This window comes from Schistocerca serialis, chromosome 6 (genome assembly GCF_023864345.2).
Source record: "Schistocerca serialis cubense isolate TAMUIC-IGC-003099 chromosome 6, iqSchSeri2.2, whole genome shotgun sequence".
NCBI lineage: Eukaryota > Metazoa > Arthropoda > Insecta > Orthoptera > Acrididae > Schistocerca > Schistocerca serialis.
The window spans coordinates 693,114,890-693,130,193 of NC_064643.1; the positions used below are offsets into that span (position 1 = coordinate 693,114,890).

General features: G+C 43.1%; 1 protein-coding gene across 1 annotated transcript in view; it reads left to right on the forward strand.

The window, feature by feature from the left end:
- LOC126485035 (pikachurin-like) overlaps positions 1-15,304 on the forward strand; it is a 779,910-nt gene that overhangs the window by 318,013 nt on the left and 446,593 nt on the right. The window contains exons 5-6 of the mRNA XM_050108640.1: positions 5,606-5,763; positions 5,845-5,968. Of these exons, the coding sequence (XP_049964597.1) occupies positions 5,606-5,763; positions 5,845-5,968 (282 nt within the window). The remainder of the gene's footprint in view (positions 1-5,605; positions 5,764-5,844; positions 5,969-15,304) is intronic.

Consider the following 15,304-nt stretch of genomic DNA (forward strand, 5'->3'; position numbering starts at 1 on the left):
GGCATTTTTGTGATAAACTTTATAGCCAAACGAACATTGGGAAATGGAAAATTGTGATACCAAACTGACCAACGTAGACTGTAGTTTTAGCAAAAAAGATTTATTGCTTGTAGATGATACGGCAGCTAAGAAAACTTAAATAGTAATTTGAGAGAAAAGTGAAGAATTTTCGAGTATCTCATGGTAGTTATGTAAATGAATTGTCTAAAAGTTCAACTCTTCAAAGCCTATTTAATTTTGAGCATAAAGATGTTACATTAGCTTAGCAATTGTGTAATACTTTCTTTCACGTTAAAAATTTATATAAATGGCAAACACAGCATAAACTACTGTAGTTTCTGTTCTGTTCTTTGTACTCTATAGACGGTGTCCCAATATTCAGAAATATTACAGCAACGATCATTCTAAACAAAAAATTCGGGAAACATATGCTCTAAAACGGATATCTTAAAATTTATGAGCATTTCTTCATCGTCGATACTCTAAAACAAATCTCTTCTAGCGTAACTACTTTGCTTTTCCTATTGTTGGGCGAGGAAGGAAAATATCTAGTAAGCAAGGGCTCGAATCGAAAATGTGTTCCTTAAGAACTATAAACAGCTTATCAGCAGAAGAGATCTGTTTCGGTGTAGGGTAGATGAGTATGTCGTCAAGTCCCTTAAGGTATGCACTTGAGAGCCCATGTTTACTGGACATTCTTGTTTTGTTTTGGTAGATACTGCCACATCTAAGAGCATGGAATTCTTTTCTTAACACCCTGTATAACCTCCACATCTTTCACAGTAACACATGACACATGCAAAAAGAACAGTTTTTATCATCTGTCATGTTTAGTTACAGATCGCCGATATATAAGGGCGTTACAGAATGAGTTTTAAAAATTTGGGAGGCTACATAGGATGAAAATAGGAACATTTTGCCATCTGGAACCTATAGCCGGAAGTGTGAAATAAAATTTCTACTCATTCGGTTGGCGAAATGAAACGCCAGAATGTTTTTAAAAATTTTATTGGCGAAACTGCAAACTGAAAATGTGGGCCGGCCGCTGTGGCCAAGCGGTTCTAGGCGGTTCAGTCCGGAACCGCGCTGCTACTACGGACGCAGGTTCGGATCCTGCATCGGGCTTGGATGTGTGTGATGTACTTATGTTAGTTAGGTTTAAGTATTTCTAAGTCTAGGGGACTGATGACGTCAGATGTTAAGTACCATAGTGCTTAGAGGCATTTGAACCATTTTGAAAGTGTGGCTCCATTACTTTAGAGTAAACGATGAGTGTGACGACCACCAACTTCGTTACATAAAGTGCAACGTCGAACCATGTTTATTGTTATTGTCTGCAAGATTTGACACCGTTTCTGATATCACAGATGCTGGAAAGATGCACTGAGTAAGCTGAGCTACTGTTCCTACTGCTGTTGAGTACACAAGGGAATTTAAATAGACCGTGAGGAAAAAGTAAAGCGGTGTATGATCAGGGGAGCGTACAGAGAAAGGGATTGGCATTACCTTTACTGTCTGCGTGGAGTTCTGTGTGAGACATGCCCTGGGCCGACGACTAAAGTGCTCTGGAGCATCGTCGTGGTGAAACAAAGAACTAGCGCACTGTTGCAAGCGAATGTTCTTCAGAAGTTGACACAGAGAGCTCTCCAAGAAGTTCAAACACCATTCACCTTTCAAACGATCAGCTAGCGTGTGTGGACCAATAAAATGATCTCCAAGAATTCTAGCACAAATTGTTACTGACAAGAGAACCTCCCCATCGCACCCCCCTCAGATTTAGTTATAAGTTGGCACAGTGGATAGGCCTTGAAAAACTGAAAACAGATCAATTGAGAAAACAGGAAGAAGTTGTGTGGAACTGTGAAAAAATAAGCAAAATATACAAACTGAGTAGTTCATGGGAAGATAGGCAACGTCTAGGACACTGGGAACGCAGGAGCGCCGTGGTCTCGTGGTAACGTGAGCAGCTGCGGAACTGAAGATCCTTGGTTCAAATCTTCGATCGAGTGGAAAGTTTAATTTTTTATTTTCAGTTTATGTGACAAACTCTTATGTTTTCATCACTTTTTTGGGAGTGATTATCACATCCACAAGAAGAATCTTTTTACCTCTTCGCCAAGTGTACAAGTTAGGTGGATCGACAACATATTCCTGTCATGTGACGCACATGCCGTCACCAGTGTCGTATACAATATATCAGATGTGTTTTCCTGTGGAAGAATCGGTTGACCTATGACCTTGCGATCAAATGTTTTCGGTTCCAATTGGAGAGGCACTTCCTTTCGTCTACTAATCGCACGGTTTTGCGATGCGGTCGCAAAACACAGACGCTAAACTTATTACAGTGAACAAAGATGTCAATGAACGAACGGACAGATAATAACTATGGAAAAATAAAGAAAATAAAGTTTTCACTCGAGGGAAGCCTTGAACCAAGGACCTCTCGTTCAGCATCTGCTCGCGCTACCACCGGACCACGACGCTCCTGAGCTCACTTTGTCCATGATGTTGCTTATCCGACCCGTGGACTACTCAGTTTGTACATTTTGCTTATTTTTTCACAGTTCCACACAACTTCTTCCTGTTTTCTCAATTGATCTGTGTTCAGTTTATCAAGGCCTATTCACTCTGCCAACTTATAACTAAATCTGAGGTGGGTGTGATGGGGAGATTCCCTTGTGAGAATGTCAAATGTCTGGAAAACAGGGAGTACCAGCGCGTTGACGAATGAACCACTGTAGAACTGTTGCCGTGGCTCAAAGTGAGGCTGCTCCGTAGTAAGAATTGGTGCTCACGGTGTGAATGGAGATGTGCAACATGTAAAACATTCCTGGCACTCGTGTCATGTACATGCATTTCGTGCACAATTGCACCTGTGCTTGTTCGTGGATTAGGAGGTACCGCCCATGAAGTCAGAACTTAAGTACGGTCAAGGGCGTACCCAGGATCTGAACTGGGGGGGGGGGGGGGGGGGGGGGCAGGTCATACTAGTCCCAGGGAACAAGGACTCGAGACAACATACAGCACGTCTTATTAAATAAAACAGTAAACCAGTGAAAAACTGCTTTTAATAAACATTTTAAATACAAGAATGCACTTGTACAATCCGAGAAAACATGCAGCATTTCTTATTAAATAAGACAGTAAACTAGTAAAAAACTGCTGTCCCCCCTGCCCCTCGCTGGATACGCCCATGAGTACGGTACGTAAAGCACGATAAGCAGACAACTATACAGTGACTCAAGTTGATTAGATGTGTGCTTAGAGTTCAGCACCAGTGGTTGGAGTGATGAACTGAAGCACAACGAGCACTAAGTAAACAACTTGCTTTACACAGGCTCGGGTATACTGATGTAGTTGTGTGTTCACAGTTTTCCTTTAGCAGCAGTGACATAATGTCAGTAGGTGGCAGGGTAGCTATCCAAGTGACATGTGGTCAAATACCACCTACTACTACAGAGGCTTTATTTCACATTTACACCTATAGGTTTCTCACTGCAAAACGTTTCGAACTTCAACCTCTACAATCATCCAAATCTTTAAAACGCCATTCTGCAGCATTCTTCAATACAGAAAAGCAACGGACCCAGAACAGAACCGTGTGGCACGCCCACTTCACACGAGTTCTGTTTGTGGATTCTGGAGCACAACGTTCTGCTTCCTTCTTTCCAGATATGAAGTGAACGACTGATGTACTTTATCTCGCTAATCCCATAACGCTGCAGTGTATTCAAAAGTATTGCTGTCATGTCCCGAAAGGGAGAAGAAGGCCACTTTGTGTATGACAGGCGTCTTACTTCTATCTACGCAGTCGGAGAGGGACGGCAGCGTGGGCAACTTGCAGAACTCCAGCTCTGACTCGCCTACACCTAAAAAGTGTTCTCAGGAAAACAGAACCCTGTTTCATTCTCAATTGTAGCACTTCAAGTCAGCCTGATTCCTTCGTGATGGCACTGCGCCGACATCTGTAACTATTCTGATTGCCCAGACTGGCAACAAGCGATACGAGGGTAAAGTCACAGAAACCTACCGTGCTGTCCTCTAGCTCGGTGGTGGGTCCGGCTTTTATACCCGTCACCCCTGTGTTATCCCATACTATTGGTGACCTGGAAAAATTCCTTCTGAGGTACATAGGGATCACGTGCTTGAACCTTACCGTATTTGACATATTCCGTGGCGCAGTCTCTGTCGTCATGCTGGGTGTTGTAATCTACTCTCTCCTTCCTAAGTCCCGTTATTGTCCACAATAACCAAAGTCTTTTATGAAAAATTTGAGAGGAGCGAAGATTACAATAAATTTTGTAGTTTCTGTAGCTTTTCATGTAGAGTGGGTTCCAATCCTTCGTGTCTAGGCATACTGATTCTTGAAGCTGAAATTCTCACAGTTTAGGTCCTCAAGGTGGAATTAAGCTAAATAAATTTGAAGATTGTTATTGCAGAATTTGTGTTGTTAGGTTAATATTTTTGTCACATTTTAGCATATCATACAATCTTTTCAATTTTCACGTTAAAAAAGCAGATATTACATTGTTCGCACAAAGTATAAAAATACCTCCTATCACCTCAGAGGCACCCTTACTACCACTTCACTCTGCGGTAACAACAATATTCCAAAGCATTTACAGTTTTTCTTGACAAATGAGTCTCTATTAACTTCTACTATAATTTCATAAGTGATCCGGAAATAAACATAAAAAACAGTACTGGATTGCGTAATTAATAATAGAATTTTTAAGTGTGGCAAATAATTTGAAATTTCAAATATTTCTAAAGAAAATAATTTCAACTGTACATTTAGAGCTAGTACTTATCAATTGTAACATCTAAAATAAAGTAATTTCTTTTCATAAATTTTAGCTTGATATATAAGATATTGTGTATAAAATTACATGAAAGTTTTCAGAAAAGTAGCTGAGATAATATTGACCTGTCCGAAGTATCGACAACTACTGTTGAGGGAAAGTAATGCTAGAGGAGAACGTCCGTGACAGTGTGTCGTCGGGACAGTGGTAAGGCGCTCGGTGAACACCGCCCTCCACGTGTGTGCGTAGTCTGTTCGTCTGAGACTGCCACGCTGACGCTGGTTGAGTTCATTAATACGCAGCGCTTCCACTGCTTTCTGAAGACAGCTCTTCCTTACGAGTAGAACAAAACCGTGTGGTACGAACAGTTAACATAAGCTCAGTCAGTTTCCAAACTCTTCTCGGTTTGTGGTTGTTCTGGGTACTGATTTCTCAGGATCTATGCACCCAAATTGCGTGAAAATGTAATCACATGTCAGTTCAAGTATAATATATTTGTCCAATGAATACCAGCTTATCATCTGCATTTCTTCTTGGCGTAGCAATTTTAATGGCCAGTAGTGTATCATACGGCCGCTGAGATCGATATGTTTCATTCTCAAGCGCCCCCTTATGTCAGGCACTCACCTTGCTGTGTATCTGTATCGGCACACCAGTTATTGTGCGTAGCTTATCCACTCTCCCCATCTCTAACCATACCTTACAGCTCTGTGTGTGATCGTGTTATCTATTGGGCATATTCCGAGCAGTGACGTAGTGGTACTGGGAGGAGACTTAACGCTTTCCGCCGCTGCGTGTTGCAGAGATGAACACGACGGACAGCAGCCTGGCGGGCATGCACGGGCCGCTGGTGGCGCCCCTGGCGGCGGGCGACCGCGACGAGGACGTGCTGTACCAGAAGGACGCCAGCTTCTCGGCAGAGCTGGCGGCGGGGCCCGTGCCGGCGCCCGCCGTCTCCTTCGTGGGCGACGCCCTGCAGCCGCAGCCGCCGCCGGCCGCCGGCAGCACCGCCGCCTCCACGACGCCCACGCCGACGCCCACGACGGCGGCGCCGTGCACGCTGGACTGCGGCTCCGGGGGCACGTGCGTGCAGCCGGCGGAGGGCGCGCCGCCGGGCCAGCGCTGCCAGTGCCCGCTCGGCCGCGGCGGCCCGCGCTGCGAGACGGGTAGGCCGCCCGCCAACACTGTGCGCACTCACTTGTTTCTAGCCGCGCCTCACGGCTTGTACCAACTTCCCCTCACCGATCTAAGTCGTCATGACTGGCTCTGTAGGGCACGACTACGACTTTCAGATAGGTAAACAGGGAAATGCAACTCCCAAACGTTTCCGAGAAAATGCAGTTTGAAAATTTTACGCCTGCGTAAATACTTTACACGGTCTCAAATGTTCGAGCAGTCCGCAGCTAAGCGAGTAAGCATCTATTTTCAAAAACGCGAGGTCCGTGGATCGAATATCGCTGCTTGCATCTTTTTTTTTCATTCCCACTTATTTGTTACAACAGATCTATTACGGATATGGAAATTATCAAAATTTAATGATTGATCTATTACTTTTATAATATTAATCCTAAAAAAGGAGAAAAAAGTGTTCATAATGAAAGTGGAAGTAAAAGAAAGGATAAACAAGAACTTTCGATCAAATTAGCGTAGTCATCTTGTTTATATTATTGTGACAAGTATAATGTGTAATCAATGGAGCACTGCCGAACAAGTATGGTAGTGATCATAGAAATTTGGAAAATTTGGACATTTGTGGTAAGTACCTATGGGACCAAACTGCTGAAGTCATCGGTCCTTAGGCTTACACACTACTTAAACTAACTTAAAGTATCGTACGCTAAGGGCAACACATGCTGTTGGGGGAGGACTCGATCCTCCGACGTGGGGCGTCGATCGAACCGTGCAAGGCGCCTGAGACAGCGCGGCTACCCCGTCGGTCTAGTGGTCATAGCAACTTGGAAAACAATAATTGTTGCTATATGCAGCACTTGCGATGAATGCCAGATTTTTTGCATGTTGGTGGTTTCTCGAATATCTCTACTGCGAAACAAACTTGGTTTACAGTGATAAATGATCCTCGGCCATCACAGAATTTCGTAGCGCACCACACATATCTGTTGTCAGAGCTACTTGGGAATGAATAAAATGTGTATCGGCAATGATATTAGATCCTTCGATGTTGCAACTATCGCTTACTCGCTCGGCTGCAGTCTCCTGGCACCCACGCGACCATACGAAGATGGCGTAATAAAGCACCGAAACTGATTGCCTAATAAAATAAGGTTGAAAATTGACGGCTGAAAGGTGTTTAATTTGACATGAAAATCGAACAGCCGAGTCCCGCGAATATCGCTAAAAAGATGGACATACAGAGATACAAAGTACAGTGGTAAATTTTTCAAACGTGATTTTTCTGAAAATGGTTGAGAGTTGGGCCTTATTGTGTACATATGTTAAAGCACTGGTCGTGCCCTCCACACGCTGTCAATACGAATCAGATCTGTGACGGGGACTTCGTACGCTTCCTTGGTTAGCCAGCGGCGGCTGGGGCTGCAGCCGCGCGCTCTTGTCAATGGGCGACGCGCAAGACACGTTAGGCGCCGAGCCGCTCCGCAGATGTAATCGTAAACTTTTGCTGACGAACTCGCATTAGTTCCCTACTCTGTTACGCTATCAGATTAGTGTAAATAAGGGTCGCCAGCCTAGCTGTGATCCGCAAGACCGGGTTGAACTTCTCACCACTCCAACGTCAGTAGTTTTAAGCAACCATTTTCAGAAAGAATCCGAGATCCGGTCACAGGACTGGAGAATATGTTCACCGTTGACAGCTCGGTACACCTCCTCTGACTGGCTCCTAGTAACTTCTCCCCGTAATGTTCACAGCAACAAAAACAGTACAATAATTCAAAGTAGCAAGTTAAAATGTGGTACAATAACACACACTCAAATTTCCACGGGAACCAATATTATTTGTTGGCTTCAGTGAAAATCTTACCAAGTCAGTATCATCCAGCAATCGACTTGCATCCCCACCTTAATATGAGATCTGTTTCTACTGAGCGTCTGCAAACTCGCTAAGTGGCAATTCTTGATTAGGAAAACGGGATTCTTCAACCGAAATCCACGACCGCGCACTAGTACGCACGTTTGGATACTCTGATCTCTCTGTTGGTGAAAGAAAATCTCGGTTGATCACAAAGGGTTGACCATCTGTTGAGTTGCACTACTAAAACACCAACTCCTTCCCAGAGAGCACACGACTGCCATCAGACCCCTATATTTAGCGAGCACCACACTGCTCCACCACATTATTTAATATTCAGGCCTCATAGACATTCCGAATCAGACGTAGAATGTAGGAATTTTCATTCGGCGTTTTTTCCTTGCGTTAGTAAACTTTTTGTAAGATGCTGCATCCTGGAAGGATCTTTAGGACTTTCTTTGCAAGAGGTATCGCAAAACACCGGCTGTCATTACAAAATTTCTCGGTCTTAAATTCAGCCTACTTGGTTCCGATCGCCATCCATTTAGGAGGATTAGAGAAAGCATATACTATATACTTTTACCCAGAACACAAAATTATACAAATAAAATCCAGAAATGCTTAATTACATAATGGAAATCTCAAGCTTTTACGACAACGGATGTTCAACAAATAGACTCATAAATAAACTAGTCACATTTATGTCATCAGTTCACACTACTTCTTAAATTTAATAACTGATACAGATAAATGAGAAGGAGAAAATATGAATCCTAGAGATTTTTCCCTATACTCTTAATTTAAAAAAATTAGAATGACTTTATACGGACGAATGTCTTTAGAGACCAAAAGAAAATATGTTGATTGAGGCAGAAGGTAAACCATACTCTCAAAAGTCGTCAAAAATTTCCTTCGTTCATTGTCAGATGTGGAGCATGAAAACAAAATACGTCAACTTCCTCATTATAGCGGATGCCAGCATGGAATTGCCCCCAGAACAGAATGATTGTCTGCCCCCTGGAATATGTTCCAGCACCACATCCAGAATATAACGGTTAGTGGTTTCATTCTGTCTTTGGAGTTAAATACTTTTAAGAACACTAGGGGAGTCCAACATGGTTAACATCTTCAAGAATGAAGTAGAAGATACAAACTTAAATGCTTCCAAATTTACCACAGTCTCCGCCGTAAAAAATTGAAGCGTTTTTAGGTAGTTTTTAGGTCTTACTGATTTGGCTCTGAAGGCCGTGCTGGCTCGTAGGTATACATCCTGGGTGTTCACAATTTTTTAAATCTAGATAAATATCAGAGTGCGAAATTAATAGTATCTGCTGTGTAACAGTTACGCTTATCAACATATCTATACACATTCAGCAGCTGTCAATAATAACATTAACAATAATAATAATAATAATAATAATAATAATAATAATAATAATAAGCACCATCATAGTTGCACACAGACTACAACTTATGCTTATTATACACTTCTTTGTCAAATGTTCGCTTGTAGTCACGCTTATTTGACTTCGTCACTTTCTCAGATAGTGGATCTCGCCTGGAAGGCCCTCCTGCTTTTTCTGCTAACTTTGCCTGGTAATTTTCTTTTCCGTTAGCGCTTAACACTTGTTCAACAGAAGCCTATTCTTGCGCAATAAACAGCCAACTGCAGACACAAACTGTCGTTCGCGAAAATGATTAAATTCAAGTTGTACTATCTACCAACAAGGCCCCTGACTAGAAAACGAGTGAGGCTATGTAAGCGCTCCGTCTTCGACCCCCATATTTAAGAGAATATCAGAAAAATCAGTGAGACAGCTTTTTATGACGGTTCAGATACACGTACAATGTGGGATATAAATCTGACGCTAAATAAGACCAACAACTGTCAGAGGCATGAATAAATGCTACAATGATGGTTTGTGGTTCTCCAGCATTTCAAATGGATTCTGTACGATAAAATCGATATGATAAAATCCAAAGCTAATGTGTTAAACATAATTCAGAAGCCCACAAAATAGGTTTCTTTATCAACATAACTATAGCATGTACTGATGACTAACCTAATTTTGCTATATAGTGAGTGAATTGGCGTATCAGTGGAATGTGCTTCCGCCTAGAGGGATTTGTGCCAAACGAACGTGGATAAAAGTCTGTTGCAGTGTGCTACCACCTGTTGACATTGACGTGGACTTCTAGCTGAGTGCTAAAGCGTAGCAGTCAACGCCGTTAACGTTGCGCATTGTTTATCGAATTCGTATGTACTTGGCCCGTAAGGCAATTACGTCACGCCAGTTCCGCATGCGCAGGAGCTCCTTAAAACTTGCCCAAGTAAAGGTACGTTCGCGACCTGCTGTCGAGTTTCACCGAGCCTAGACAATGAAGCAAAGCGAGACAGATTTAGTGCCGTGTATTTCAGATTACCACATCTACATTGCGTTTAACAGCATTCAAAGAAAAATGACCAATAGATCCGCAAGGCGTTAAAAGTTGGGGTGTTCACGTGTTCTTGTGCTATTACATAGCAGCTGCCACTGTCTGAGGGCATTGAAAAGCACATCCGTTATACTCCTCTTGCTGAATTTTGGATCAATCAGTATATATACAGATATAACCGGACCACTAAGCGTCAGTGACACAGTCAAATCTGAAATTTTCGTTCGCACTCGACGAGGTTATCATATACTGGAAAACGGCAGCTGAGAGTGTCAAGATCATAGACAAATAAAGACAAATGTGAAGAACATCGCATAGAACGTATGGCAGAATACCAAGAGCCAAAGCTTGTGCAGACGGCCACAATTTTAGTTCTTCTGTTGGAGACATTCCGTAATTGGTAAATGCTGTCTCTAATCTTATAGACAGGACTTTCCACGAAACCCATTCCTTGAATGAAAATTTAATCTGACACCATTTGACGTCAAATGCTTAAGGGCATCTCTACTGCCTCAACCAAAATAACCGTTTGTAAGCTTCTAACGCATGATACCAAGGCAGGTACGAATGGCTCTGAACTGAAGAGTGTCTAATTTTGGGAGGTAAATCTCAAGCGCATTGTGATACAGCTACAACTGTAGTCCAGATTAGATCGAATAATCCCTCGATACATCATGAGTAGAATACTTCGATGTGCTGCCCAACATACACGAGTGAGAGAGCGAATTACATGTAATGCTTTCTCACATTTATCGACAGCAGACTGTATGTGAGGTGCCCAGCGGAGCCGAGAGTCAAATATCACACCGAGAATCGAGTGTGAGATTTTATCTGGAAAGCATATTTTTCGCATGTGGCTTAATCAGTGTTTGATTTATAGATGCAAGCAGTGTTAGATTTATAAAAAGGTGCGATCACCGATTTCCCCTTGCAACCAGAAAGTTGTCGAGGCGAGTACAATGGCCAGCAGGGCTAACAGACTTGCGCTGCCAGCAAATGATGCGTCAGCAGTGTGGCTGCGGCACTCACTACCACTGATGGTGACTGTTCAGCTTAATATCGCTTGAGTTACAAGTCTACAGTAGTTCAGTGTAAACCTTCTTCTCGGTAACGTGATACCGTGAAATTATGAATACTGAAACGACCACAATGGTTATCATCTGATTCAAGTACACTACACGTTGCTTGCGACTGACTGTTAAGAAATTAATTTGAGGTAAGCATCTTGATCTGTTCACAACTTGTGCCTTATTTCTCACCTGCAGTCGCTACCTGATTCTGCCGTGTTCAGTACGTGTGGCTTTAGAGAAAGCTTTCGGCAATTTTGAATGGAATACAAAACTTGAAACCTGTGAAGGCAGCAGCGAAAATACAAGGAGTATCAAGATGTCTGCAACTTGTGCAGAGACTAGACTGCTGTTACAAGAGCGGAAGGGTAGAGAACGACGCAGTAGCCGAGAAGGGAGTGAAAACTGGATTTTTGTTTCTCCCCGATGTTATTGTATCTACACACTGAGCAAGCGGTAACAGAAACGAAGAAGAAATTTGATAAAGCGGATTAAAGTTCAGGAAGAAGAAACAAAAACCTTGTGGTTTGTCAATTACAATGTAATTCTGCCAGTGAAGGCTAAGGACTTGAAAGATCAGTTGAATGGAATTGATGTATATGTGGAGACTGAAGCGACGAATGACAGTTTATAACAAGGGCAGAATTCGCACCCGGGCCCCTGCTCTCTAAGCAAATTCACTAACCACTACAACTACGCCAACCCGGCACAGTGGCTTTGCAGAGCTGCACTGACTAGCCTAGCACGTCTAATTGAATTTCCAAATTTCCATTCACACCTCAACCCACTTAGTATTCTCTAAACTCGAGCAGCACTGCAGGTGAGGGAGGCGTGCAAGGGTAGTCTGAGCAGATGTGCAGGGCCAGTGTGCCAGGTTGGCGTAGTAGCTATCACGTCTGCCTAGTTAGCGCGAGACCCAGGTTGGAATCCCAGCCTCGGAACCAATTTCATTCGTCACTTTAATCTGCATGTGCGCGTAATAAGATGTTTGAGACTCAAAAACGTCTCTCGAATCATATAGTTTCATTTGATGCCCGGAATTAATTGTGTCTTGAAAATAGCTCATAAGATGAATAGTAATAAAAGTAAAACAAAGGTAATCGAACGTAATCGAATGAAATAAGGCGATGATAAAGAAATTAGACTGGGAAATTAGACACTAAAACTAGTCAGTGAAATTTGCTTGTTGGGCAACAATCTGACTGATGATAGTTGAAGTGCAGAAGATCTAAAATGTAGAGTAACAATAGTAAGAAAGTCGTTTCCGAAAAACGGAAATTTATTAAAATCCGATATAAATTTAAGTGTGAGAGCGTCTTTTTTGAATGTATTTAGATGGAGTATAGCCCTCTACGAAAAGCTGACGATTAATAGTTGAGGTAAGAAACTGAAAGAAGATTTTGAAATGTGGTGCAAAGGAAGAAAATTGAAATTAAATAGGTATATCGAATAACCAATGAAGAGGTAGTGAATAGAACTGGGGAAAAAAGATTGTTATGGTAAAGCTTGTCTGAAAGAAGCGATCGGTTGAGAGGACTCTCCCTGAGACATCACAGAATCGTCAGTTTGGTCATGGAAGCAAATTGCGTGGTAAAAGCTGTAGAGGGCGACCCAGGCTTGAATAAAGTAAGCAGATTCATACGTACATGTCTGCAATAGTTATGCAGAGGTGGAGAGTGTTGTGCAGGTTACACGAGCGTGGAGAGCTGCATCTAAACCGTCTTCGGACTGAACACCGCAACAGACAAACACGCAACCCATAAAAATTTAAGTAATGTTGCAGTTCATGTTATTAATACTTTGTCAGTCGCTACAGCTACCGATCATTCAGCACAATGATGCAGTTTCATTAAAATGTCTGAGTGACTGTCACACTCTAACACAAATTACTGAATGTACTGAAATGTCGGCACTGCAGCGGCTTTCAACCTTGAGTAGACTGTTGATCGAGATCGTTATAAACGTATAGAACTACGGCATCAACTGACTTCATACAGCTGCAGGGACGCCGTATATAGAAATATCTACCTCCATCATAAACACCCGACGTTCTGAGGAAGACCGTTCTAATACGGTCGAGAAGCGATTATTTCGGTATTTTACGTTACGATGCTGAATTACACTCACAGTCGCTTTAATTAGATTGACAACATTTTACGAAGCCTACGCATTCATATTGCAGTATATTATCAACTGCCGATAACGACATGTGGGTTACAATTTTCCAGAGGTGGAGCTTCTGCAGGGCGCCGCCGAGCCCGGAATCAAACAACAGGACCTCGCCATGGCTTCCCCTGACAAAAGCCGTCCCGGTAAATTAGTATACACATTCTTTTATATAAGGTCGTAGGTTAACGTCCAAGCACCAGAGATAAAAATCTCAAACCATTTCAGTAACTTATTCCTTTTAAAATGGATCCTGATGTACACTGAAGAGCCAAAGAAACTGGTAAGGCTGCTTCATATCGTACAGGGCCCCTGCGAACACGTAGAAGTGTCGCAAAACGACGTGGCATGGACTCAGATGTCTGAAGTAGTGTTGGTGGGAGTTGCCACCAAGATTCGAGCAGGGCGGTCCATAAATCCGTAAGAGTACGACGGGGTGGAAATCAACTCTGAACAGCACGTTGCAAGGCATCCCAGATACGCCAGCAGTGTTCATGTCTGGGCAGTTTGGTGGCCAGCGGAAGTGTTTAAACTCAGAAGAGTGTTCGTAGAGCCACTCTGTAGCAATTCTGGACGTATGGGCTCTCTCATTGCCCTGCTGGACTTGCCCAAGTCCGTCGAAATGCATAACGGAAATGAATGGATGCAGGTGATCAGACAGGATGCTTACGTACATGGCACCTGTGAGACTCGTATCTAGACGTATCAGTGGTCCCATATCATTCCAACTGCACTCTCCCCACACCATTAAAGAGGCTGAAAGAGCTTGAACAGCCCCTTGCTGATATGCAGGGTCCATGGATTCACGAGGTTGTCTCCATACCCGTACACGTCCATCCGCTCGATACAATTTGAAACGAGACTCGTCCGACCAGGCAACGTAAAATGATGCCAGTCATCAACAGTCCAATATCGGTATTGACGGTCGTAGGAGAGGCGTAAAGGTTTGTGCCGTGCAGTCATCAAGGGTACACTAGTGGGCCTTCGGCTCCGAAAGTCCGTACCGATGATGTTTCGTTAAATGGTTCACACGCTGACACTCGTTGATGGCCCAGCTTTGAAATATGCAGCAATTTGGGAAGCGTAGCAGTTCGTTCGTGCTGAACGATTGTCTTCAGTCGTCGTTGGTCTCGTTCATGCAGGATCTTTTCCGGCCGCAGCGATGTCGGAGGTTTGATGTTCTGCCGGATTCCTGATATTCACGGTACACTCGTGAACTGGTCGTATGAGAAAATTCCCACATCATCGCTACCTCGGAGATGCTGCGTCCCGTAGCTCGTGCGCCGACTATAACACCACGTTCAAACTCTCTTAAATCTTGATAACCTGCCACTGTAGCAGCAGTAACCGAAACAACAATTGCGGCAGACGCTTCTTGTCTTACACAGGCGTTGCCGACCGCAGCGCCGTATTCTGTCTACATATCTTTGTATTGGAATACGCATGCCTATACCAGTTTCTTTGGCGCTTCAGTGTATAATCTGAATGGTAAGGAAGCCAGCACAGCTAATTGTAGACGCACTTACGCGTAGAGATGAATATATCATAAATTACTGCAGATTCAGTTACATTAAGAAGTTGAGACACTCCGGTGATTTAGTAGCTATTTCTCTTTCAAGCTGAAGCGTCGCATTAACTTTAACGTGTACTGTTTCATGCCTCACGAGTTATTAAGAAAACTGTGATGTATTGAGGCACAGTTACTACTATTTGTTGCAATAGCATTGATGATACCTGACGCGTAATCCAGTCCGAGTTCCGAGCTGTTTCTGTGTTTATGCAGTTATCGATACCTTCATTACCGTATCGGCTAGAAATAATACAAAGTTGGGGTAGGCCTCAATCATTTA